This window comes from Poecile atricapillus, chromosome 1 (genome assembly GCF_030490865.1).
Source record: "Poecile atricapillus isolate bPoeAtr1 chromosome 1, bPoeAtr1.hap1, whole genome shotgun sequence".
Lineage (NCBI taxonomy): Eukaryota > Metazoa > Chordata > Aves > Passeriformes > Paridae > Poecile > Poecile atricapillus.
Genome location: NC_081249.1, coordinates 87,499,293 through 87,526,970, shown reverse-complemented (window position 1 = coordinate 87,526,970; position 27,678 = coordinate 87,499,293). Strand labels below are relative to the sequence as shown.

Here is a 27,678-nt window from a genome sequence, read left to right as displayed (position 1 = left end):
TATGCTACTTTCTTCTCTGAGGTTCTTTCAGGCTTTCTTCTAATCTCTCAGTATCTGTGAGGCTACTCTGTTCTCTGTGACTCTCCCACCCTCTCCACTTCTTCCCTAGCCTCTCCAAAGCTGCTTTGGCTGTCTTTCAGTTTTTTCCTTCCTCTCACTGAGGAGACTTTGGAGAACTTTCAGTCTTTCTGCTTGTTTCATATCCCACTCACCCTTCAGCCCCTTTTTCTGAAGTTTGATTGTATTTTCTGGGACTATTTTAGTCTTCCTTCAAGGTTCATGGCATCTCAGTGGCTTCTCTTCTTTCTCCTGGGACTTTTTCAGCCTTCATGCTTATTTCTTCCCTTCTCCAGGGGTATTTCCCATTGCTCTTTTAGCCTCTCTCCTCTCTTAGCTGCTGCAGGCATATGCTCCTAGAGCATTTTCAGAATCTTTGGTACTTTCTTGTTATTGTCAAAGTCTCTTGTGTGTTCATCATGGTTTTTTCCAGCTTTCTACTAGTTCCCTAGTTCCTTTGACTCTTTCAGGCTACTTTGTGTTCTCTGAGTCCTTTACAGATTTTGGGCTCATTTCCCATTCTTTGATGCTACTCTGGGGCACTATCAATCTCTCTCCCCCACCTTTTTTTTTTTTTTTTTTTTTTTTTTTTAAATCTTGAGGCCACCCTAGGTACTACTGAGTAGTCTGGAGCTCCTTTACTTTCTTGTTATCACAGAGCCTCTTCTGTATTCTCTGGGGGGAATCTTTTCCTCATCTCTTTCTTTCTTGGCCCCTGACACTGCTGCATTTTGTTTTCTTGAGCACTTACAAACTTCCTTCCCTGAGGCTAGTTTATACACTTGGAATCTCTTTCATACTCTCTGTTGCTTTGTTCACTTCTGCTTGGCTCCTGTTTCATCTGGGGAACTTTCAGCCCATCTTCTACTTTCCTGGCATTTGGAGGGCTATTCTGTAATCATTCTCTAGCTGAGTGTTAATCAATGTTCACATTTTGTCTGAGACTTCTCAGTGTCCTCTGGATGTCTTTCAAGCTCCCTATTTTGTCCTCACTTCAGCTATTCTGTGTTCTCTAGGACCCTTGCAATCTCTTTCCTGTATCAGGCTCTCAAAACCATTTCTCCATTATTTGAGGATTTTTCACATCTTTTTCTGTTTTAATATTGTTTTGAAGAATGAGAGAGGACTGGGGAAGGTGGGGTGGAGGCAGGAGAGAGGAATCTTTTCACAAATGAAACAGCTTCAAGAGCTCTGGATTTCAACTGCAGTGGAGCTGGAATAGATCTCGGTGAGTCACCTTTTGGAAATTTTTTTTGTCCCTTTCTAGTTTTGGTGGTGGAGTTAGGAGACAAATGAGCTGAAAGAGGCACCTTTTAAAAAATCCTTTATTTTCGTATCATCCTAGTAAAAATCTTTTATATAAAGGCGAAAGTAGGTATTGCATAGAAGAAACACTGGTGCAAACATCACCCGGTGGGAATGGCATGTCGTTTCTTAGTGTCTACTCCCTACTGCACAACAGATGGCTAGCCCAGAGGCAAACATCTCCAGGTTTCCCCATGCCAGCTACAGGATGAAGCTGCTCGACTTATGGAAAGAAGTTACATCAGAATTATGTGTATCCATGCTACTCCCAAGAACCATCTGCTGGGAAAGCATCCTTTTCCTCCTTGCCTTTTCTATGCCTGACTGATACGTCACCCAGGAAAGACCACGGTGATCAGTCTGGCTGCCTTCTGTGCTTGCACCCTCTCTGTGTGTGAGTTTGTATTTCATGCACAGAAATGGAGCAGGTGGACACATTATAGGAGGGTTGGCCTAATGTAGCCATAGTCCAAGAACTCAAAGCATGACATATCCAAGGCATCTTCTGTCATCTCGGAGACCTTTATGTCATTGTCTTTTAGCATTTCACATGCTACTCAGCTATGGGCATTTTTTTTCCACCTGGGCTTCCTGTAACAAACAGCCTTGGTAAAACCAGGAGTGAGCAGAATTCACTGCTAATTCACACATCATGCTTCATCAGCTTTCAAACAGAGCTTCTTCAGGCAGTTCTCCTGTTTTGTCTTTGCGTAAGTTCTATGGCAGCTCCCGAGCATGAAGGACAGTAAGACAGCAGGTGTGCTACAGTCTGAAGGAAGAGAAACAGCACTTTCACAGACTTGAACTGTGCTTTCATGAATTAGAGATACAGGGAGGTATGCATTTATACAAATCAGTATTTGTGTATATTTAAGATACTTTTACTCAGTATCAGTTTTTATTTAAAAACATGCTAAAAACTTATAGTTAAATAATCAGAGTGACATTTGGGGAAAACACACAGGCAGCCACCCACCAGCATAAGCAAAAAAAAGTGCATACATACATGAGCCAAAGCTCCCTTTGACCAGTTTACAGGACAATTAGTGCCTTCTCTGACAAACTGACTGCTGCAACCTCACACTTTCCAGAGCTGTTTTTTGTTGCCTGGAAAGTGCTATTACCTTTCTGCTTCTTTGAGGATGTCTGTCATCACCTCCCACATCAGAGTCAGCCAGAAACACAAATCAGTCCTGCTTTTGACTCCTCTCCTGTAGGTGGCTTCATAGAGATGAATACATGAAGTTCATGTAACTATCTCACTTAATACTGTGCTTAAAATGCCTAAAGTAGTCATTAAAAAAAAGATTTCAGGATCTATGCTTCTAGATCGTGAAATGGAATGAAGCATTCTAGAAAAATAAGTTTGGATGGAAGGCAAAGTAGCTGAGTTTGCAACTACACATTTCATCTCTGAGTTACTCATAAACATATTTTATTTCCTTATTACTTTTACTAATATATTTTACCATTTTTGTACAAAAACTGACTGCAGATTAAAATTTAAGATGCGGAAGGTACCACTGTGCGACCCAAAAGGACAGAGATGATGCTCCTACTCAGCCCTGCGCCTGGCTCTTTTTGAGCACCAGAAAATCTAGAGAAAGCTAAGCACCTCTGCCCAAAGGGAGAATGCAGTGGAACCATCAGAAAAAAAACATCCTGTCTTTTCTTGCAAAAATGGGAACACATCTTAGCAACTTTGGACACAGTCTTACATGTAGCAGCAGATACACTGGGCATCAGAGCCCCTTCTTCAACATGGAACAGCCATCTCCAGTGAGGCTCAGATGCTCCTGGTCCCAATTTTTGTTAGAAATGGAAGTAAAACTGGATTCAGTTTCTGTGCTTTCCCTCTGCTTCTTCCCTGTCTCCTTCAAAGGCTATCCAAGTGAAATAGCTGAACCCATATGGCCTTGTCTGCTTCAGTGGGAAACCAGAGCCCTGTGAAACTTGGGCATTGTGCTCATATGGGCAAGGGCTGTGCTCTAAGAATAGTAACCTTCTTCTTCACTGCAGCACCCAAATTCATCTCTATCTCCCACACATTCACACTCCTTCCTGTCACACTGTTTTCACAGGAACTCAAAAAAGTGACACGTAGGTCACACAAAACACTATTGCTGCCAGATGTACAGATGCATGCAGGACTTATTAGGAAGATAAATAGGGAACTAAAACCTCCCAGATATAAAGTGGCTCAACAGCTATTTCAGCCCACAAGGAAAAGATAGGCTGAATGATACAATGAAAATTACAGCTTTTCAGAGCTTGAAATATGAATATTCAGACTGGACTGATAATAGAATCTTGTTTACCAGAGGAGTAGTTTGCAATGGCATGGCTCTGAAAGGCACAAGATCTCCATCCTCAACAGTTTCTGAAACTCAGCCCAGTAATGTCACAGTGAACCCCATCTCACATATGTGTCAGTACCTCTTTGAGAGTGACATTGGATGAGGTAACCTTTGAAGGTCACTTCTGACAGCTGTCCATACAAAAAGCAGTGTTTCTTTCAGAGCTGAGTCAAGCCCTGACTGAAGTTTAATCAGAGCATCTTCCATTGTCTGAGCCTTTCCTTCTTCCTTCACAAAACAGCAAAAACTTGTAACAATGGGTAAATGCAGGCTCCTTGCAATGAAGAAGCATTCAAATTAGAGAAATACATGTTCAGGTTTTCTAACAGGAATGCTGGTAAAAATATGCATTGAGTGAACTACCCCAGTGGACAAACTTGGTTATCTATCAGCAAAAACCAGTTCTGTACTGAAGGTGTGCCAATACAGACCATCTCTGAGTGCTGTTCTGGAAATTGCCCCTTTCCTGCATCATCTGGTCACTCATAATCAAACTGTCTTTTCTAGCTCAGGGAGACAGCTGTCTTTGGCCCAAGGAAATCCCTACAACAAAGGCCAAGGCATGATAATGGTGCCATCAAATTGCCATCCCTTTCCTTCACATCCAGCAGCTTCCCATGCCTTGGGCAAACTTTTTGAAGCAGACAACACAGTCAGTGAAGTCTGCTGCCAGTAGGTCAGACTGCAGTCTCTCTCCTTTGTGCCAGCAGTAATTTGCTTAGTCAGTACTTTTAGCTTTCAAAGTAGCATGACATAAAGCAGCCAGGCACTGCTTTGGGTGAGTAAAGGCATTGGAACTTTGCCTCGCAGAAGCAGGAAGCTCATTATCTGGTCCAATGGGAAGGCTTTGCATTCCATCTGAGGAAAGAGTCTCTGATTTTAAAGGAAATACCTTTGTTACAGTAAGGGCATCAAGGCCCTGATAAAGATAGGTGCCGCCTCCCCATGAACTTGAGAAAAGTTATGTCTTTGCCCGCACCTACTGTCAACTTTGCAAAAGATGTCCTCTAGAGCTCGCACAGCGGTTCCCAAATTAATGTACAATAAATGTGTAAAACCAAAAACAGTAAGAAGTTATAAGTCAGGCAACTAAATTCTAAGCTATATCCATCGTAATAATAATCATCATCATTACCATAATAAAAAAGTATACACCATAAGGTACAAGAAGCTGCAAAGCAAAGCAGCTCCAATTCCTAGGACTCTCAGTTACAGTGGCTTTTCTGAGTCTTCCAGTAAATTGGACATAAGGGCTGAAAACCTAATGGAAGACTTTGAAGAATTCTCCCTTGAAGTCAAACACACATAATTTTCGCACATATAGCATGGATTAGTAGAGCAAAACATTTTCTTAAGTTAAGGAACATTCTTAGAGCAGATCTATGATTTCGTGTAGAAAATCCATTTGTTTGGGGAGTTTCCCCCCTCTTTGGCAAATAAATGGCAAATGTGAAACAGAAAAAAAAAAAAGAGTCAAATAAGTTGTGATAGTAACTGGACAAGTAACAACAAAGTGGATCTGTCAATGGGACGGATTTCCACAGCAGGGCTAGGCATGATGCTCCTTGCAGTCATTCTTTGTGTTCATTTTATGATGAGACAGAAAGGTTGATGTGATAATGTTTCAGAGGCTTTAGGCATCATATTTTTTGCCAGTCCTGTGAATCTGCTGGAATAGTGTCATGGAGAAGGCCATGCCAAGAATCTGAAGGAAAACAAACAATAAGGGCTTTAGTACAGGAAGGTTGCCAAAATTGTACTGCTGAACTGTGTTCATGGCCCAGCTGTAGTTTGAACAGTCATTCTACATTAGCCATATGTCTCAAGCTTCAACACTGAGCAGTAAACCTGAATGTATGTGTTGTTCAGGCACATAGTGATGTCCAGGTTGTATCTGTCAGAGCACAGATGAAGGCCAAAAAGCTCTCAGGTTTTTATCATACATGCAACAGTTTTTTTGAATCAACACATACAAGTCACTCTTCACTTTGACCCAACAACTTGTGCTTGTTTAGTCAGGTAACTGTGACTGGAAAGCTCAGATTCAGATAATGTCCCCCAAAAGTATGGCAGTAATAGAATCACAGAATATCCTGAGTTGGAAGGAACCCATAAGGATCATTGAGTCCAACTCCTGGCCCTGCACAGGATAACAAAAATCACACCATGTGCCCGAGAGCATTGTCAAAATTCTTGAACTCTAGCAGGCTTGGTACTGTGACCATTTCCCTGGAGCAAGCACCCCAAAACCTTAACAGATTATTATGATATTTCTGCATTTGTTTTTTAAAACACATCAACCTCCTCAGTTCAGTGGCCATGATTTGACTAATTTTGGTAATTTCTAGAACTTGCTTCCAAAATTAAAAATCAACCAGTTCCTGAAAGGACAGCATAACAGATAGCTTAATATGGGAACTCCAAAGAGGTACCCTGAAGTCAAAACATGGGCAAGCAAAACCCCAGTGTAGCATGTCTTCTTTGCAGGACCAACTACTGACCTGCTTCCTTTCTGAGCACATAGTCTTAAATCAACTCATAAAACAAATCTGGTATTTTTGAAATAATATTCCAACTCAAAGCAACTGAGCATCACTTTTCATGCAGCAGAGTCAAGAATGCTAACAGCAAATCAAAGCCATGTTGAAAAACATCAGACCATTATTACCTGCATTATGAGGACGCACATCCCAATCGAACCAAGGACATGCTTATTGTCATCAAACCAGCTCATAACTTTCTCATAACATCCCTAAAATGATGAAAGATGAAAATTGAAACACCAAGGTCACATTTTCTTTCATGTGCATTCCCTCTATTTTGTTCTTTCCCACCCATACCTAAGACTTGACGTGGGCAATGTGAGCCTTACCGTTTTCCACAGTGATTCAGTAGAGTTCCGTCCACAGTCTTGGGAGTTTTCCATACAACATCGATCTGGAACAATGTTTTCTCCCAGCACTGGGTACCAATCTGTATAGTCATTCACACCACAGCATTTCATCTGTTCAGAAGTAAAGGATTAATAAATTAACTAGCACAATTTGTAAATCATGCAGGACCACAAACTTTTATTTCCACTAAACCACTCTGTATTTTCAAAAAGGCCACCACAACACTTTTGTGCTTTTAAGCTGTTCTGTGGCTGCTGATCACCTAAAGCAAATATTTAAAAACACAAAGAAAAAACAAAAGCAAAGAAAATAAATGGCTCCACACCCAAATCCTCTTGTCACAAAGACATGAGTTCAAACACTAAAACATAAGGTAATAAGCCCACAACTGCTAAAAGCAAAATCCTGCCAAAGCTGCAGTGACACCTATGCAGGTTTTGCCGTCTCTGCTCTTATAGATCATCTCTGTGCCTGGGATAGCCAGAGAGAATCCCAGACAGGTGAACATCTTTCACCTTACAGAGTACACTTTGATCCTGGGTTTCACAGTGCTCCTGGGCTTCACAGTATTTCGTGGATGTTCAAGAGTGCAAAATCAGAAATCAAAACCTGCGTTAGCCATCTTTTAGACTAGGCATGGATGCCACACTTAACAGACTGCAGCAGCCTTGATGACAAAATTGTTACTTTTTTACTATTGAGAAAATATGTTACCTCTGCTTGAATGATATTCCATGCATTTTTCAGTCCAATATTATTTTCTGAATTGTATAGCTTCATACCTTCCTTCAAATCCTTCTTTGCACTCTCACTGACCTGCACCATGTAGAAGATAGAGGAAGTCAGTGCACTGCTGTTCAGAGGAAAGGACTAAATGGAACACACACACATACAGAACATCCATCTTTTACCTTCTCTCACCACAAACTTAACATGGGTAAAAAGCTTCAGGACTCTCACAAATCACTGGGACTTTTAAGCAGCTGCCAAGTCTCTCCCTCAGATTGCAAAATAGTGGATTAATTCTCTTGAGATAGGAGACCTCTGCTAGAAGTCCACAATACAGTCATCATCTGATTCAAACTAACTGAACATGAACAGGACCCATCTGCTGAGCTTGCTGTAACCTTGCCAGAGACAGCTGTTGGCAATACCCCACAGCAGCCTCTCCTGCTTGTAACCTGTGGCCTGCTTTAATTTGCTAATACACAGAACCAGAGTCCCATAATAATAAGCTTTCTAACCTTAGCAGAGTTATCCTTGCATGGACTCAGGCAGGCTATAGTGAATAGCCAATACAAAATCAGTTGAAAAGAGACATTATTGTTTTTCTCCTTGTGGGATCAAGCTTGTAGGATTAATGACTTTCAAATGTGCTGTTCTTTCTTTAGAAGATAAAGTTGGAATGCTTAATAGGAGAACTGAGATGTCCCATTTCTTGTATTAATTTCAGTCTGAGCCCAGAGTCCTGGATGCAGGTAGGAATGTACCTTGCCTCTGACAGCAGTGAGCTGGTAGAAGAGAAAGGATTATGGTCCTGGCATAAAGGTCAATGATATTTTAAGATCTGTTTCATCCCTCTTTTACAACCCAGTCAAAATCAGCAGTTCAGCTCAGCTCCCTGAAAGCAGCAGGCATCATAATGACAGCCTAAAAGATAAAGGTCTGGGAGGAGCTGTTTTAAAATAAGTCTGGACATATTCATACCATAAGGTTCTGCCCTGTGTTTAGCAGAGGTCTCCAATTCCCCAGTCACTTTTCCAGTTATGTATCTGATGGGCCAGCCAGTTCACCCAGTGCCCACTTCACTTAGTCACTACAAGATACCAGATTCCTACAGATGGGCTTTATGAGAAACTGCCTCTTGATCTATTCTGCACTCACACCAAACTCTCTGGGACTTCCCAGTCAAGTGAGACAACTGGTGGCATTTGGAATAACCTGTGAATATCTTGTGCCTCTCTCCTCCAGCCCCGTTCCAAGGGTTGGCCCTAAGAAGCTCTTTGGAAGCAGGACCTTCCACAACCCAGGACTACAAGATGATCAGCTTCTTGCAGACATCAAACATGTTGAAGGCTATCTGAGATTTCAGGACAAGACAAAAAGGATGATGGTTTTATTTCAGGGATTTGTTCTCCTCATCACTTCTTCCTCCCTCTTCAGAAGCAGCTTACGACAGACAGCCAAAATCTCAAGGTTACACCTTCACCAAAGTGAAGATCCAGGAGAACCCACATACCTTTATCAAACAAAAAACTAAACCTGGTTTACATGCTAGTAAAGATAATTAATCTATATGGCGTATCTGCTTACCTTGTCCATATAAACAAAGAATAAAATGACTAGTATCAGCTCTGCCAGGAGAATTATCAGCAAAACGATGAAAAACTAGAACAAAGAAAAAAGAGACAGTGTATACACATTTGCCAACTAGAGAGTAAACCTGCTGCCAGAAACTATGAAGACAATAGGCTTACTACCAGTTTGCAGGTTTCAGCCATGCTTTTGTCTTGCTCCTTTTGACTGCTGTCACAGCACACAGTCTGAGCATGTCTTTCCTTCACACAGACTGCAGGACAGATGCTAAATATCCCTTAGCGCAAAGATCAATGTGACGTGCCTCAGAAATGATTCCCTAGCAGATGGGCTTGAACCACATGTGACTCTGGAATAGTCATCATATTACTCAGCACTTCTATTCCCAGCTCTGTATCTGAAATCTCTCTCTCTGCAGAGGCATCCCAAGTGTGAGTTCTAGTAGTTTCTCACTACTTTCCATGCCCAGTGGGCTTTTTTTTTTCCATGCCTTTATGCCCTAGCAGACTCCAGGCAGGCATGACACCTGACCCCAGACACTGGGGAAGAAGCAGTATGGAGCACAGCCAGATCATCAACTGGAAACTCATGACAGTCATGATAGAATGACTTTTTCAGATCCTTGTAAGAATATAAAATCTTTCTTAAAATAAGCTGGTGTTGAAATTAGTGTGGAGGAATCACGTGGACTTCAATACTAATCTCTGTTTGCTTTCCTAGCTGTACAATACACAAAACCAAGCAATCAGATAGCAAAAAACTTGGTGCACATTTTGCCTCCAGTTTAATTCTCTGAGGTGGTTTAAGGAATTCTGCCCAGCTGTTCCTCAATGTCATATAAGAGAGAGTTTTGCACAAGGAAAATGTGCTCCTTAATGTCACAGCATCTGGATTTGTAAGCTGTGACTGAATTAGAACCCATCTGCCTTGAAAGCCTTCCTCCCACCTTCTGCCACAATACTTCTCCTTGTAGGGGGGTTCTCCTCTCCCTGGTATTTTTTTTTTTCAGGGGGATATTTATATGGGGGGTATTAGACATTCCCCCACATAATCTCCCATCATTAGTCATTGAAGCTAATGATGAAACCTCCCAAGTTTATGCAAGAAGATCCACATTATGTTTTCTGAGAGGGGTTGTCAACCTCTGTGATTCAGTGCTGGTCAGAGAATTTCAAGGGTCAGACTATTTAATTTTTATTGATAAGGCCTGGCAGAAACCGTGACTTCTTAACTTTGGCTCAGATGGTTTCCACCATCCTCTGACAAAGGCCTTAGATAAGGACAATGTAGAAAATAGCCATGAGAGGCTTTGAGCAGCTCTGTGCCTAATATTTTTTTCAGTCAATCCTTCCAACAGACATTTCCAGAAGGGATATCCAGGTTTATCTTACAGTTCATGCTTAACCATTCAGAGGTAACTGATAGCAATTTGCTTTGCTACCTAATACATTAGGGCACACAGAAATAAGGACACATTTGCTAATACACCATTGATACCACTGTGACCAAAGTTGTGGGATGTCATACTGCAAGCCTACAGACGACTGAAAGCCAAGGGCAATGTCACAGTGAGCCACAAGACTGTTTTGCACTGGTCATTCAAATAAAATAATAACAAGGCAACAGCCACTGTTCTTAGTAAAAAGGAGTATATTGATGTCTTACACTCAACAGGAGGCACTTGTTTTCCTTGATAGCACCTAGGCAGCCCAGGAAGCCGGTCACCATGATCACTGTGCCAATGGCAATGACTAGGTTGGCAGCTGAAAGTGATGGAAAGCTGGGAGAAAATGTGGCGAAGTTGCCTTGTGACACTGACAGCCAGATGCCCACGCCCAGCAGACCACAGCCACATAACTGCAAAGAGACAAACAAAAGAAAGGTTTCACTGTTAATATAAATTTCACAGTCTCCTTCCCCTAAAACTCTGAAAAGAAAGGATTTCACAAGCAAATTCTCAGGTTAAGTATTCTGCAGTAATGCACTCAGTGGCTTGATGCTGAAACAAAGTGAAATTAAATGTTCTTACTTAGACTTGGTCATGTCACCTGTACTTATAATTCTATTCAAAAGTCACTGTATGGTGGAATTCTCTTCTGAGAGACTTAGCATATGAAACCAGGGCTACCCATTGATCTCACAACAGCAACCCAATGCCATTTTTCTCAATGAAAATAAAAAAATATAATTTGAAAATAATATTTGATATATTTTGGAGCATTGTCTCCAAAATGTTGGAGACAATGTTCCATTGCACTTATTTGTGCAGTCATCTGCAATGTCTCAGAGTATTCAGTCCTGTATTGCCTCATCATAGGGGAGGCAAGGAAGTCCTGAAGATGTTTACAATCAAAAGCATCATTTCAATAAACATTCGTCATAAAATGCCCAGTCACAGTAGCCAGGTTGGGTTTTAGTATGAGTTCTCATAGCTTTGGTGTTGATAGCCAGTGTTTACAAAACGTCACCAAAATCAGATTTCTAGATACACTGGCTACAGGAAGCTCAAGCCTTATGCAAGATGCTCACAGGCATTCCCAAGGGAAGCAGAGTAACACATGCATTGGGTAGCACAGAGGAAATGTTCAGGATTCTTGTAAGGAGACTGGGAAGCACCTCTGCTTCCAAAATTCAATGCACAGTAACTCCACAGAGTGGGCTGGGAAGCATCACCAAGTATGGATAAAGGTCACAACATCTGTGTCCTATAACACAGCTGGATACAGCTGCAACAGGAGTGTGTGTAGCAGGAAAAGGTCAAACACCAGCTAACCCTATGAAAAGATTGGTATAAAACAGACACACATGCATGTGTCAGGAGAGGACTTTCGTCTCTTCCCTCAAATTTGTCCTCTCCACTTAATCTTTAATTGATTGTCATTGCCTTTCATGGTATGTCAGCAAGGTCAGTGTGTAAAGAGCTGTGTGGGGGATGCAAAACAGAAGACTCTGATACTCTGCTGCAGGACCCAGTGGACATGGCCACAGGTTTAAACCGTCTGGAATCAGCCGCCCTAGTGCTCCTACTTCAAATTTCATCTACTCTGTCCTTGAATTGTTGCAGTTTTGGTGCCTCAAGCTCACTCAGGAAAACACCCTGTGGTTCAGCTGTTTCCACTGTTAGATGAGAACTGCAGGCAGTTGCTGGGGCTGAGAGCTTAATGGTTCAGGAGGTCAGGAACAACTCTCACCACACAACATTCATTTAAGATATTAAATGGCATTTCTAAGCTGCCAGGGCTGTCGTTGCCATTAGCTGATGGCACTTTAATCAATGACTCCATGACACTCCATGGATGAGACTGTAGATGTTTCCAAAGAAGTTTCTACCAAAGACCAAAATTGTTCAGTGTAAGTTTCCATCAGATCCTGAATTCACACTTTAAAGGTCATTCACAAAATATGTTCCTCGGACTTTTGTTATTAAGTTCAGAAATCACAGCCCTAGCTTAAGTGTTTTGAAAGAGTGCAATGAATTCTGGAATCATTAGGCCAAAAGCAATAGATCATTGCAGATAAAGAAGGTGGTGGTAAGAGAAAGGTCAGGGAAAAAGGCTTACAGAGGAAGGACAAGTAAAGGACAAAAAGGAGTACATATGATTAATACAAAGCTCAGTCCATAAAGAATCACACCTCAGAATCCAAGCCCAATTATGAGATTGTAGCAAAAGAGATAGAAGCCCTAACCAGCATCTCTTTACCATTTGAAAAAATCCTGCAGCACAATCCTTGAAAGAGATTTGGTCTAAAAGACAAAGGTGGCTAGGAGATTACTCCAGAAGGTTCATGTTTATGTTTACTTAGAAAAAGTTAGAAGCACCTAAGTGATTAAATGAGGGAAGGTGGGTAACCTAAAGTTATAGGAAATCAGGAAAGGGACACATGCTCCATGGGATGGACATGAAGACAAAAAAAAAAAAAAAAAGACCAAGAGCAGAAGGAGAATCAAAGCTGGAAAGCAGAAAAAGACAAATTACCTCTGTCCCTTTGGTAGGGACAGTTCAGGAGACCCTCTACATACACTTCCATACAGGGCATATAATTTCTTCACTTGCTTGTGGTAGCCACATCAGTATTTTGGTAAACTCAGGAGCAAAACACATTGCTTTTTGGCAGAAGAACATTCACCTGCACCTTACCCTTTCCACAGTGCCTTGAGCAGGGAAGAAGCACTGACACTTGATGTGAAATGTTTGCAAAAAAAGTCTGGTGGATTTGCAACACACTTGTGCTGTGCCAAGGCAGACCACTATGGAGAAGAATGACAAGACATATGAGCACACCAGAAGAGTCCTTCACAATGTGAAATGAAGTGGAATGTCAGTTGACTGAGGCTACAGACATACCAACATTTGCTTTTTCTTCCAGCAATTTTTAAGAGTTCCCTTCAGAGCTTTCTGACAACATGCAAGAGAGCAGTACCACAAGCACACCACAGTATCTGCACAGGTCACGCTCTCCAAACAGCTCACTCCAAAGCTAAAGAAATTTCTTTTCACATACTTTCTACCTCCCAAAGTAAGATTTCTCTGCCCCTAAATTACACTGAAAGTTCAGATTACATAAAACATCAGTTGATGGAGTGGCTGTTAAAGGCTGATCTATGCAATTAGGATTCTCTCTGAAGAGAGTAAAAATTCAGAGATTTGATAAGACATGACGACCTAAAAACTTCCACAAGGTGGCATCCCATACCAAATAGCACTAAAAGTTTAAGACAAATTTAGTATTTCTTCTTTCCAAGCTCCTCAATTTTTGTGCCTTATTTTCTGTTTTTTCTCTGCCATTCTACTGCATAGCAGTACTGCTGATGCTAAAATTTATGCCTTAAATTCAGGTCCCATGACAAATTTTTTTTTCACTTGTGCTTCTTTAAAAAAATCCCAAATAATTCCACTGACATGGGACTTAATTGCATACAACCATACCAACCAAAGCTGGCTAGGATTCTAGCAATAAAATATCTTTTGCTGACACTTTATTCTATACCAGTCTAATTTTTTATACAACGTGAACATTACAAAAATGCTCTGACAACTATTTATTCTCACAGGATCCACCTCATTCTGTTAGGAACAAGTGAATCCTTGAGTGTGAAAGCAGCAAGAATATATCAAGTCATCTTATTAATTCCTTTTTCACCATATAATTAAATAATATATGCTGCTTGGTATTTTAATTGTGTGAGAGTGATGGCACTGATACCCCTTCCCCAGAGTAATGCTTCAACAGAGTAATAAATTTCACTGGAGTTTTCTTCTCAAAAAATGTTGGCTCATTTCCCTCTCATGATTAGAAATCATCATCCTCTAGGCAACCATCAAATCCCTCCTTCCCCTGGTGTTTATGTCACTGCAGAACACTATCATAAAGTCAGTCACTTTTACTTATAGGGCAATTTATCCAAGCTATGGTACACATATTTTGAGCTTAAAAGCAGAAGGAACACCAACATTCCTCACAAGCTCTCCCGCACTTTTAATTCTCTTCACTACCTCAATGTCTATCTGTCTTCATCACTGTGTCCAGAAAACATCAAGCATTCTAGGAAACATTAAGAATCTCAAATGCTTTGAGGGAAATTGGAACTCCAGATAAACTCGGAGAGAAAGAAACCCCACAACAAGCCTTTCCTTGACAAGTGCTATGACCAGAACAGAAATGAGGCTCATTTATTTTATTCTGCATTTTTGAGCATTGTGTGAACGAATACAACAATACAAACTTTCACAACAGAGCATTTTACCCAGCTTTAGTTGCCGTAACCATAAAAAGATACAGGAAGGGTTTACAAGACCCAGGAAGGACAAAACAGACAGTCAGAGGTATGCCAAGACTGACATATTGTACAGAAGGAGATTGTGCACAGGATTATCTAGCCTGGGAGGAATTATTAGACAGGATGTGAATGAAATATTCACAACTCTAGAGGTCAGTAAGAAAACCAAACAGCCTGCGTCTCAGTCCTTTCCAATAATAGGAACAAGGGTAATAATAGCAAGCATTTGTAGTACATTTTGCTTCACACAACTGAGAAGTAGATTGATGAATTATGCCACAGCTGGTTACAAGAATCAAGCATTGTGCCCACAATTATCAGTGAGGGCTAGAAAATTTTCCTGCTTCTCAGAATAAGATAATGTGTTCAGAATCCCACAAAACTACCAAGCGGCAACAAGCTGGGGTAAAGAAGGGGTAGGAAATGCCATTCTGATAATGCTTATTAATTTAATAATATTGATAGACTTGCCCTTGAAGTCACTGAACAGCATCAGAAAAAGGAATCTGATAAGGAAAGCACTACCAAGAGGAAAAGGGATGAGGCCATATTCTTGTTGACTTTTGCATATTCTTGTTTGACTATTCCATTCCATGCAAAGACTGAGTGATGGAAAAGCTGCACAAACAGGTGTGTGTGAGAAAGAGTTTGTTCTTGACATGAGACTTTCTGCTTAAACACCAGAACAGCTCTTAACACACGTGGAACAGAACCGAGACATTTAGAAACCAAATAATCAGAGACAACCGTGAGGGACAAAAAGAAGCAAGTGTCTCAGTTTGTACTCCACCTCGAATAACATGCCCTGGGCCATTTGTGGCCCAGTTACAGAGAAGAGAAAGCTCCCCACCTTCCTCTGTGCTGTGTTAAAACAGGAGGTGTGGCCTGAAGCAAAAATGATACAATGAAAAATACATGGTACAGCTTAAATACGGCCCCATAAAATAGCAAAAAGCACAGAAGGTTTGTTACAAGGAAATACTGACAGCATGACTGCAGAAAACAAAGTCTGTGCTGGGAACTGATTTCAGGAGAACTGCAGTGACAAAAAGACACTCTGAATCAGGTTTTGACTGACTTCTGTTGAAACAGAAAGTCAGCAGGAAGATGACCTGCACCAAAAGGATGAGCATGAAGAAGCCACAAGGACAAGCAGAATGCACCATCAAAGCCTAACACAGAAAGTTTTTTCAGTGTCCAGGTGGCTCTTAAAACCCTCCACTTCGTTGGGGTCCACAGCTTAGCTTTGGAAAAGCTGCCAATAATACTATCCTTCTGTTTGGTAAGTTCCACAAGATAAAGGCGACCTTTCTCAGGTCTTCTTTTCAAGATAAAAGCCATTTTCCACCATTTCTCCAGCTGACTCTCAGACCAGTCCATGTGCAGATGAGATAAGGAAGACAATGGCCCTTATGAAGCAGCAAAGTCTTCTCACCCTGATACTGGGTTTTGGGGGGGTGGGGGGGTGTTTGTGTGCTTTGGGGTTGTTTTTTTTTAGTATTTTCCCCTGCTCCTTCATTTATGGTATCTTAATGTATTACAGATCAGAATAACTGTTCTGAAAGGAGGCAGGGATGAGAACTACATGGTTTCCACCACTTCAAAACACACTCCAGAACAGAGATAGGCTTTCTGCAAATTAAATTTTTGGATGCCAATTGCCATCTCTGGATTTGGGTGGTTAATCCATCTCTGGAAAGGGCTGGTGCTTAAAGGTGATTTTCAGGTAAGATTAGATATATTTTCCTGCACTGTTTTGATAATCTATGGGATTAATCAACACTGGGGCTAAACAGCTGACAATCTCAGAAGTCTCTCGCAAAGCAAGATCATCTTCTAAATATGATCTAAAATACAGCAAGGACACTAAAAGATGAGAAGCTCTTCAGCCATATACTAAAAAATGAGAATAGAGTATGGAAATGGGTGAATATACTCAAATAAAACCTACTTAGTGCTACTGCTGTAACAATGCAGCAGATTTAAACTCCTCTACAACATTCCTGTGAACTGAGCATTGATGGAAGACAAGGGAATCATTTTGATGTCTTCTTTTGAGTCTAGTTCTATAACAGCTGTACTGACAGCCTGTGTGTAATAGAAGGTACAGAACTGGAATTTGTGCAAATGCTGAGTTTACTTAATCCATCTGCCAGAGAAAACATTTATTGTCTTCCTAGAGTCATTCCCCCAAGCAGTACTCCTGGGATGGTCCTGACAAACTCAAGTGAGGTATCAGAGACTGTGATCTTCTGTGGGGCAAGTAGAGAGAGAGCTATCCTGAGGAGCATTAAAATCTGACACTTTTATCAGTCTGTGTTTTTGAAATGTGTAACTATGCACCCAGAAGACTTAAACTTTGGCTCTTCCCTGGTCGCTCTGGAGTCTTCAATAAAGGACGTGTTCTGTAAAAGGAAGTTTTAAGACCTGGGTTTGCTTGGTTTGTCAAGGACAGCTTGAGCTTTTTTTATTTAGTTGAAGGGCAGCTCAGGTACTTCAAGTTGCACTTTAGGAGAAACTTTCACTGAGAAATTAGTTCAGCACTGGAAGAAGTTACCAAGAAAGCGTCAAAATCTCCAGTCACAGAGGTTTTCAATGCTTTGCTACAGGCAGTCATGGTTGACCTGAGCTAGCACTAGCAGCAGCACCATTTGGTATGACTTACAGAGATTCCTGTCAAGCAACATTTCTATGATTTTATAATTCCATCAGCTACCATGTTCTTCCTAATTTGTGAAAAATACAAAACCATGTAATTTCACTTGAAATCTCTTTCCTGTGGAAGCCCTATGGGGAGAGCTCTCTTGCCATGCTGAGGAATCAGCACACTTGTGTGTGTCTCCAGTGCCTGTACACTTTTTGGCACGGAGTTGCTGTTTTGTTTACATTTAACAAATGCCACCACTCTACGATTGGCTGAAAACAGTTATAAAATGGACAAAACATTCTTTAGTGAGCGCTAGTGGAATAAATAATTCAAACGTAAACAGAAATAACAGTAAAAGGCTGTTTTGTTGTCCCCCACTTTATCAGAGTGCAGAACAAGCCTTGACATGTCTGAAGTGGGAGAAGACTCCAAGAAGGTGGAAGGGGAGCAAAAGGATGATGGACACAGACACGCTGAGATGTGCCCAAGGGTTGTGACCTACTGGGCCAATGCTGTTTCACCTCTTCATTAATGACCTGGACGATGGGACAGAGTGTTCCCTCAGCAAGTCTGTAGATGAACTCCAGTAGCTGACACAGCAGATGGCAGAGCTGCCCCTCATAAAGACCTGGACTGGATGAAGAATCAGGCAGAGAGGACATCTTAGGAAGTTCAACAAGGTGGAATGCAGAGGCCTACACCTGGGGAGGAATGACCTTGTGCACCAGGACACACCATGAGCTGAGAGGCTGGGAAGCAGCTCTCCAGCGGTGATCCTGGAGTCCTGGTGGACAACAAGCTGATCAGAAGCCAGCAAGGCGACCTCAAAGCAAAGAAGGCCTACAGCACCTAGGGCTGCACTAGGAAGAATGTGTCTGGAAGTTTTGAGTGCTATCCTTTCCCCCTACTCAACACCAGTGAATCCAGCACAACTGGAATGCCGTGTCCAGTTCTGGGGTCCCCAATACAAGACGGACATTGGTGAGTACCAGTAAGGGAAAGGAGCCTTTTAAGAGGTTGGGAGGGCTGGGATTGTTTGTCCTCAGTAAGAGGAGGCTCAGGAGGTTCGTACTGATCTGTACAAATACCTGATAAAAGGCGCTGAAGAACAGGGAGTTGCTCTCTTCCTAGGAGTGCTCAGTGACAGAACAAGATGACCACAAATTAAGACACAAAATTCAATGCAAGACCTGTGAGGGGGACCAAACACTGAAGTATTGTTTCCAGAGAGGCTGAGGAGCTTCCATCTGTGGAGATATTCCAAACATGACTAGATGCTCTACAGTCTGTCTATAGACTAGAAAGTCTCTACACTCTCTGTCCTAGCTGACGCTGCTCAAGCAAGGGACAGCAGATGTATGATCTCAATATGCCCTTTTCTACCGCTTTCATTATTCTGATACAAGATAAGCTCTCAGATACCAATTAACAGCTATATTCCGGGTGTATTCTCCACTCTGCACACACTTTTTCCACTCTTTTTCCTCCCCCAGTACCCAGTGTCTGCCTGAACAGGTAAGGAAGAAACCCACTCAAATATTCATTGCTTGTGTCCAAGACAAGCACAGTCCGGATTTTCTAATTATTATCATTAATAATTTGGGGATAAACATCTCATTCATGAAATTTCTAGGTGATAAATTGTCAGTATTCAAAACTAAGTGTGGATAAATGTAGCAGTAGAAAGGAAACAAAGGATTAATTTAAAGGAACATAACCTGTAGAATGAGATTGCCAAATACAGACTTCCTGCCAAAATGATTTGGGAAAAGCTGATGCAAAAAAGTAAAGTGTCAAAACAAATGAGGCATTACTTTGGACTGTAGTAGTTCTTCTCCCAAAACTTCACAGCTCTTTTGAGTAGCATGCACAAAGCCAACAAAACAAAAAAACAACAAAATAGTCTCTGCCTGCAGCTGTGAAAAATCAGATTTAGCTGTGACACTGTCAGCATTATCATCTTTTTGTGTATAAGTCACAACACCCAAAATGCAGTAGGCAAAATAGACTGAACATCTGAAGAAGATTCAGAAATAATGTATGAAGAAGGATTAAAATGTGGACAACACAGTTAGTGATAGTTGAACTCAGAGGACAGGAAGGAGAATGGAAGCAGAACTTTGAAACTAGTATTAGAAAAAAAAAATTAACATCATACATCAAATACCAAAACTCCCAAAATCAGAAGGACTGGCAGGGCCCTAACCACTCATTTGCTGGGTGGAAAAACATCAAAGAAAAGAAAAAAGAGTTCAAAAAGTCCAAGACTTTGACTATATATATACAAAATCCAGAGAATAACTAATAGAGAAAAAGGAATTATGCAGTCATGCCACAGAGGAGATCTGATTGGAAGGATATTTAACATAAAATTCATAAAAGCTGTATAATTTTTAAAGGCTATATAGTTCATAAAGCCCATGAAGGACTTGTCGTTCCTACAGAAACACTAACCTTATGCATGTATTAGAATGCACAGTTATGCTGTCCTTGATAACAGACTGACAATAATAGCTCATTTAAAATATAGTAACAAAGCATTATACATAATCTTCACATTAAACCGTTTTCTCATTAGTAAGCATGGGGATAAGAGCTGCAAAATTCTCTAAGCAATTCATCATAATGAATGAGAATCCATCAGCCTAACAAAGCACTTCTGAGCATTAAGCCCTATTTCCTAAACACACATAACTGAAAAGATATCTTTCTGAAATGCAAAGTTTGGGGATTAAATGCAGGCTCTCTTTAATTCCTGCAAATGACCCTATCTACAGACTTCAAACTGAAAACAGGCAGCAAATTACAGTGCTGTCTCTTAATGCACCACTTTTTGAAGCAGCTTGTCAGGAGATGTAAGTTTAGGGCTTTTCCCTATGTAATAACATTAATTACAAAATGGAAATCTGTAATGATTTTAAAATTACTTTATTTATTTTATTTTCCTATTTATTTCCATACAGTTAATTTCACTTGAAATGAAAATCCAATCTGAAAACAAGCTGGACAGAGCAATCTCCTGAATTCATTGCTCCACAGAAACATTCAGATCTGACACTGCAAAAAGAAATATGTGTGTGCTACTTCATCCCATTAGACCTGCAGAACAGAAAGAGAGATAAATTTTGCTCTCCCAGTTCTTAGAAAAATTTGAAGAATATTTAACTGCAATTACTAATCCCTCAATAAGCAGAACAAAGTACAAAACTTATACATGTTAGCAATCATGATTTGGCTAATAAATTTGGCTTTCCTCATTATTAAAACCTCTTTCCAAAACCATTTGATTCACCAGCACTCAAGGCTTTGAAAGCTAGAAGGAAACTTTTCAACAGTTTTCATAGCTGTCAACAGGAAAAGACAGTTTGACCAATATAGTTTTCAGAGTAACAAACAGTCCAAATTCCAGTATACAAAAGCCCCAAAGGAAATGTATCAGAGAAGACAGGAAATAATATTTTATTCCATTGAGAGAAGAGAGAAAAACAAATGTAATCATGATCAGTTGAGTTCCCTCAGTGCTCTGGTTTTTGAGCAACTGCATTAGAGCCTTCTTAAAACAGAACTGTGTGGCTGTTTAAAACCATATGCTAAATTCATTTGTTCTATATTTGCACAAATGCAGGGGCATGTACCTGCAGTATTTTCTTCTGAGATGGAAGTTCCTGCTACTTATTCATGGACACTTTCTGCCCAGCAAGGAGCACCGTCAGATTCTGGTCAATCCATCAAATATACATTTGCAACGCTTAGCACCCACTGGCATAACTCTATGGAATCTAGGCACCTCTGCTGGTCACATGTTGCTAATCCGTCTCCTTTTTCCTGAGCCAATTCTCTTGAAGCTGCTTTATCCGCTTTGTTTATTTTAACCACAGCTGCTTAATTCTACTATATCTCTTAATACCGAATAAAAGCAGCAGGAAAAAAACACACACAAAAAAAAAAAGAATCAGATGTTTGAAGGACTTGTGGTGAGGCAACAGTCAGCAATCCTCATCCAAATTTGTGCAAAAGGACTGAGGACCTCCCTAGCCCCAAAGAAGTTACCATGACTTGTGATGCCCTCTTAAAGATGTACTACAGGCCACAACCAAGAACACTTCATCTCAAACACTTCATTCTCCATCTGCTTAAAAGGGGCTTACACTACATTCTGCAAATCCACTTGTATCCTTCTTTCAGCTGTTGGAGGCACTGAGAAAAGATGCAAGGAATCAGTTTGAAGAAACTGTCTTCAGAAGCTATTTGTAAACCCTTTCACTGTGTATCTGTGAAGTAAGCCTGATACTTGTTGGACTATAAGCATTTTAGTCTTGGTCAATTTGCATGTTAAAACAGCACAAAACTCTGGGGGATTCAACTCTTTTAATTCACAACATCTGTGCACCACTGAAAACTGGCTAAGGAGTAAAACTGACTTCCAATTTTACTTATTTCACATCAGATTGCAGCATGGCTTCCCGTTCCTAATAACCTTGTATTACTTGAGCTGTCAGTAGAACAAGCACTGCAATACTCAAATAAAACAGACAACAGGAGTGAAGGCAGGCAAACAAGTTCTTTGCCCTCTGCACTCTCTGCTCTTCTTAAAAGAAGAGTGCAACTCTTAATAACTGAAATTTTTAATAGCAATGATAATAAATACCAATAATAAATAAATAGGGAAATAGCAATGATAATAAAGGATGAACAGTTTTGCTCAGCACTCATTACAAAAAAAAAAAAATCAGTAAGTCTATTAAATCAACCAGAGAAAAGTTGTATTCAAAGTAATTCAGTGCAGATTTACTGTTTCTTCGGTAAAATTTAAAGTTATCTTATCTCTTTTTATTAATAGGCTTTATTTTGAAGCTACTAGCTGGAAAATAACATCTCCCAGTGGACTGAGAACACCTCCTACTTATTGTTAAATACTCTGTCAAAAGGTCTTAAATTAACAATATTTTATGTGTTATCCATCCATTGCCTGAATCAGCTCCATCTCATTGCTTTCCAAGATGTAAAAATCCACAGGCAAGTGAAACTTTTCACCTGCAGGTTGCTGGAAATACTACAAGGCTGAGCCTAATTCTCTTCAGAGAGACTAAGAAGGGTAGGCATTATAAAGGGGCCAGATCAGACAAATAAAAAGGGGTAAGAGAGCAGCCATGTGCTACAGTGAGAAGTTAGAAGCATCACAGTAGGCAGATGACTCGTCAGTTAACTGCATCTCACTTTTCCCTCCCATCCAGAGAGCTGTCTTAGGGAAATGAAGAACAGGCAATCATACTGGCTCTAGAAGAAACATGAATATTCAGCCAGAAAATTCAGCCAGATTTAAAAAATGCCTTTGCTATCCCAAAATAAACATGGGACAGTGGCATTAGACCACTTAACAAATACAGATGCTGCCACAAACTGTCTTTGAGTCGTGCATCACTTCCAAGAAAACACATTTTAAAAGCTTTCACTGACTTGTCTGAAAGAAGAATGAGGATTGTGGAAGCAAGGGGGGGAAAAAAGGGAAATCTTCCAGTTCATATCTAGAATATTTTAACAATATGCACATTCCAAACTCACTACAAGAAGAAGGAACCTGCAGAGAAACAGATGCCAGAATAGTTTAGTAAAAGGAGTCGTAAGGACAGGTCTGATCCTGCTCTGTATTGATTAACCTCCATGGTCCAGCTCCTGTCAGGGTGAGAAAGACATGGGGCTGTTTCATCACTATTATGATTTTTTTTTTTTTTTCATATACCATGATGAAACAATCTTTGTGTCAGAAGAGTTATGGAAAGAAGTCACTGTTGCCAGATAAGAGCTGAGATGTTATCTTGGTATCTGAAATGCTGGAAAATTAGACTGGGACAAAATGATGTCTAGCAACCATCTGTAAATATCTCTGTAAACAGTTCTGGCAATTATTGTACCAAACAAATGAGTATTCATGATGTTTATTTATTTTGTCTTCTGACAGGCACTGCTAATAAAACAGACAGCACAGTTTGTGATGCAGTCATTTCAAAAGAATTGGAAGGAGGTAAACCTAAACATCCTAGAAAAGGTTAGTGAAAGCAACTAGAACAAACAAGGAGGACAAACAAGGCCGTATGCAAAGCGGAAGATAAGCTGTATCTCCTCTTTACACTTAGGAGCAAGCCAGACTGAGAAGGAATTGGGTTAGCAAAGAAAGATCCAAGGCCCTAAGGATTCACAACTAGAAAAATAACTTCATACACTACCATGAGGGGGTTCTGCAAGTGGTACATATGACAAGGACACCTGATGTCCCTGATGCCTAGGGAAGAGTGCAAGGAGTGGCAGGCTTACCAGGAGTTTAGGCTGTCTTTTCCCTACCACATGCTCAGTCTGCTAACATGATCAGTGGATGAAATATTCCAGGTGGCAGACATTCTGTATTTTCTGTGTCTTTAACAATCTAACTGAACTTGATGTTAAGCAGAGAAAATTGCTTCCCAGTGGAGTCCAGTTGCACTTTGCACTTTCATCTTCCCAAAGACAAAAGCAATCGATATAAATGTACAGGAAAATACTGTATCCTAGCAGAAATTTACATTTTCAAAAATATCTATAATTATCTTAAATAAAATTAACCTGCCATACAATCTGTAAAGTTACAGGTCTTGATTTCCACTGTAACACATAAAATCATTTGGTTTCTGTAGGTTCTCTACAGACCATATGTTCTCATTTTGAGGGCTGAGTAAGGTTCACAAAAAATACTACCAGAAGTAAGGAAGACTAAGTGAGAGTGGTGCTGGCTCACCCTTCCCTCTCTTTCAGTGAGCCAACACTGATTTTCTGACAGTATTCCATGTGAACATGCTGACAAGACTGCAGTGGTCACAGCTGGGAGGAACTGGAACTACGGAAGACAGTTCCATCCCACTGCTGGTGGGAATGACAGATATGACAGATCTGTTCATATCCACTTCTGCACAGATGAGAATAGGTACAGACCTTTTACATCAACCAAACTGAGAGGAGTAAATGCATTTTATTTTGCAAGTCAAATAAAATTCAGCAATCAACAGAGCAGATGATTGCCAGATCAGTGACAGTAGCATAGAACCATTTCCCCTAATTTTTGTGTTAACAAGAGCTACAAAGTGTACTGAATGCTATCTTGGTACCAGAAACAGCAGCAAGTAAATTAATGAGTATTAACTATGTTGAGGGAAATCTACCCTCAATAACTCATACCCACTTGACTACAGCTTTGCACTCAAAATTATTTTACTTTGTGCTTTTACCTAAAAACATAGCTGACTGCAGCTTAAAATGCCCTTTCAACAATCAATGAAGATAGCAAAAGGCACACTTCATTACAAAACGTTTCAGGATAAGATTAAAAACTTTAGCCACAACATCACATAGGACATCTCCCAAGCTCTTATCTCTGCTCTGCTGCTTTCAAATATGGGGAAATAAATGTACCAAACAGCAGAAACAAAAGGTAAAAGCCCAGTTTCATGATCACATTTTACTCAAGTACTGCTAACAACACACAGATACTAGCAGCAGCATCACTATTTGAGAAAATCATTATCTAACTGCATCATATGTACACAGAAAAAGAAAAGCAGTATTCAAATTCTGTAAGGAACAAAAATCTATGCCCACAAGCTTCATCTGGGCATCGTGCAGTGAGATTACTCTTAAGAGCTCAAGTATTTTGTGCCAACATCAAATCAATATAATATTTCCTATGTGTGATTCTTTCCACATGCAGAAGGAAACTCCAGCAGTTCCTCAGACTGATTTATCCATTTTAGTTTACAGGAGGGAAATATGTCCTCAACAACTCATACTCACTTGACTGTGGCCTATAAAAAGCAAATTACTTTGCCACAGAAGACGTAATGAAATGTGGATTCCCTCAGATTTCTGACTTATGGTTGGAATCTTGGCTTTCTGATCCATTGTGAACTAACCTCCGCTAATGCTTGCCCCCTTAGAGGGCATGTAGAACAATTTGCTCATGTGTGGATTCTCTGGCATCTAGTAAAGCTGGAGTTCATTCTGCAGGCTTCCTCTAATGATCTGTATCCCCTACCCAATCACATCTTCAGCTTTATTTCTGTCCCTGCAGAATTCATTAAAATGTAAATTACGTTCTACTGAAAAAAACATAAGACTGTTAATGGAATTTCATCCATTGCATTATGCAGATATCCAAAATAGACAACCACTTTGAGCTAGTCATGATATACAGTGAAAGTTATCCCCAAAGGTCATCTCTAGAAGTAAATGCACTAGGTTTGACTTTTTCTTATCCCAGGTGGTATTTGTTTGTGGTTGGACACATGCTTGACTAAAAGACTTAACAAATGGAAGGAATTAGATCCTTCAAATATGGCCTAAAAATACCTCATGTTTCCCTACCTCTAATTCTTTACTCACAAGTTAACAGCCCCTAAGCACTTTTTCCTTCTACCTCTGCAGGTCACCTGTAAGTAATTTATTAAGAAAAAAAATAATTTAGGTACAGAGTCGGTTGTTTTTTCAGTAAGCCCAGGCCATGCTTTCAAGTAATCTCTGACTTGTCTGTTGCTAAGACCAAGCTACCAGACACAATTATTCTGGTGTCAGAAATACTTAATGGTTAACCACTGAGAAGAAAACCAACAAAACACAGTCATAGACAATGACTTATGAACCCCCCTATTTTAAATTTATTTATTCCAAACAAAGGATTCATTGCCCTTCTTGTCATCCAACTTTGTTATGAAAAAAATATTAACTGGTAAAAACCTAACACAAGACTACATATAGGTACTCTTTACATCTACAAGCACAACTGCAATGTTACATTACTTCAGTTTTCACCAAAGTCAGCTGCCTTAGCTGGCAAGCTATGGATATATTCTGTAGCTATGGAATTGTCTAGATTCACACCTGCTAACAGCAAATGTGTCTTCATATTTTCAAACTCTAATAATGAAACTCGAATGAAACTATCTGGTTACAAAAATTTTATCCATGATGAAGAGAAATACACATGTTTTCAGGTTATTCCTCAGCAAAAGCCTAATTTCCCTGTAGATCAACTTCTACATTTAGGGTAGTATTGCTTTTGAGTGGGAGCTGACTCAAGAACTAAACCCAAAGGTATAAACAAACTTCTGTAAGAAGTCTCACTGCACTGCATGGAAAGCTTCAGCTACTTACACAGGAGACCTCAATTCAAGTCCCTACTGTTGGCAAAACAGTTAGAATTTTTTTATCCTATATTTTTATATATTTCCTAAGGCACTTTAAAGTCTCAACACCCTGGGCTGCCTATATAAATATGCATATTTTCAGAAAAAAGACTCATGCCAGCTAGAAGTGGTGCTCATTTTGAATATTCACCATGTGGGTAACAGCATCCTACGCAGCCCACAAGCAGAGATAGAGGTCAGTCACACATACAAGTTTTGTTGTCTTCAAAGTTGTGACATAAAACTGCAAAGCTGTATCGCCAAACACGGATTAGGTGGAACTAGAGTTGGAACATACCCCATTTCAGAATGCAGGACTATTTGGAGCACTTAAAGTATCTATTCCGCAACTTATGCAGATAGAAATAAAACATAGTTCTGTTCTAATGGGATGACACTTAGTGTAAAAAAGTATAAATCGCATTTGGAGTCTCATACCCACCTTTTTATTTTTTCCAAGTCTGAATACTACATATAAATTAGCCATTAATGGGAACAAAGACATTATTGCATGTAAGTACTGTGACTTAAGTGAATCAAAAGCCTTCTATTACTTCTGAAATACAAGATTCCCCATCTGGAAGATTAGAAAATAACACTTCTATACTCTACAGAGGTATCTTCTTTCTCTAATTAAAACATCCTTATGAGGAAAAGCAAACAATTGAAGCACCAGAATAAATCAGGGAAAAGCTTGGGAATAAAAAGAGAATACACAGAGTATGAAATACAAACAACATTTCCATCTTATTACACCACATACTGCACTTTTTATTTATTTTTCTTTTCCTATTTGTATGGTACTTTTGTAGTGTCTACAAATTTGGAGCACAGAATCCCTCAAGAGGTAAGCCATACCTATTTTTAGTTATGCCAGTTACCTTCATGAGCTTGGGAATCAAAGAACCACTCCTCACTAAGAATAATTTCTGAGTGGCAGTCTTTCACTCCCTGGATTTTCTTTGATGCTCCTCTTCTCAGTGACATTTCATACTTCTGTATTTTGGCCCACGGTTTCCATGGCTAAACTAATGTTCAACCATAGCTATTGAAAGCCATTCTAGCACACTAATTATTTTATACTAACGATGGTTTTGCTGTCTTTATAAAGACAGAT

The 27,678-nt window shown here is 40.1% G+C and overlaps 1 protein-coding gene across 6 annotated transcripts in view; it reads right to left on the bottom strand.

The window, feature by feature from the left end:
* Positions 1–1,365: 1,365 nt before the first annotated feature.
* The window catches only part of TSPAN9 (tetraspanin 9), a 167,920-nt gene continuing 141,607 nt past the window's right edge, over positions 1,366–27,678 (bottom strand). For all 6 annotated transcript variants that reach the window (XM_058843992.1, XM_058843983.1, XM_058844001.1 and 3 more), the window contains 6 exons: positions 10,595–10,786; positions 8,927–9,001; positions 7,328–7,429; positions 6,592–6,723; positions 6,388–6,471; positions 1,366–5,424 (listed from right to left, as the gene is read on the bottom strand). In XM_058843992.1, the coding sequence (XP_058699975.1) occupies positions 5,353–5,424; positions 6,388–6,471; positions 6,592–6,723; positions 7,328–7,429; positions 8,927–9,001; positions 10,595–10,786 (657 nt within the window). In that variant the 3' untranslated portion in view covers positions 1,366–5,352. The remainder of the gene's footprint in view (positions 5,425–6,387; positions 6,472–6,591; positions 6,724–7,327; positions 7,430–8,926; positions 9,002–10,594; positions 10,787–27,678) is intronic.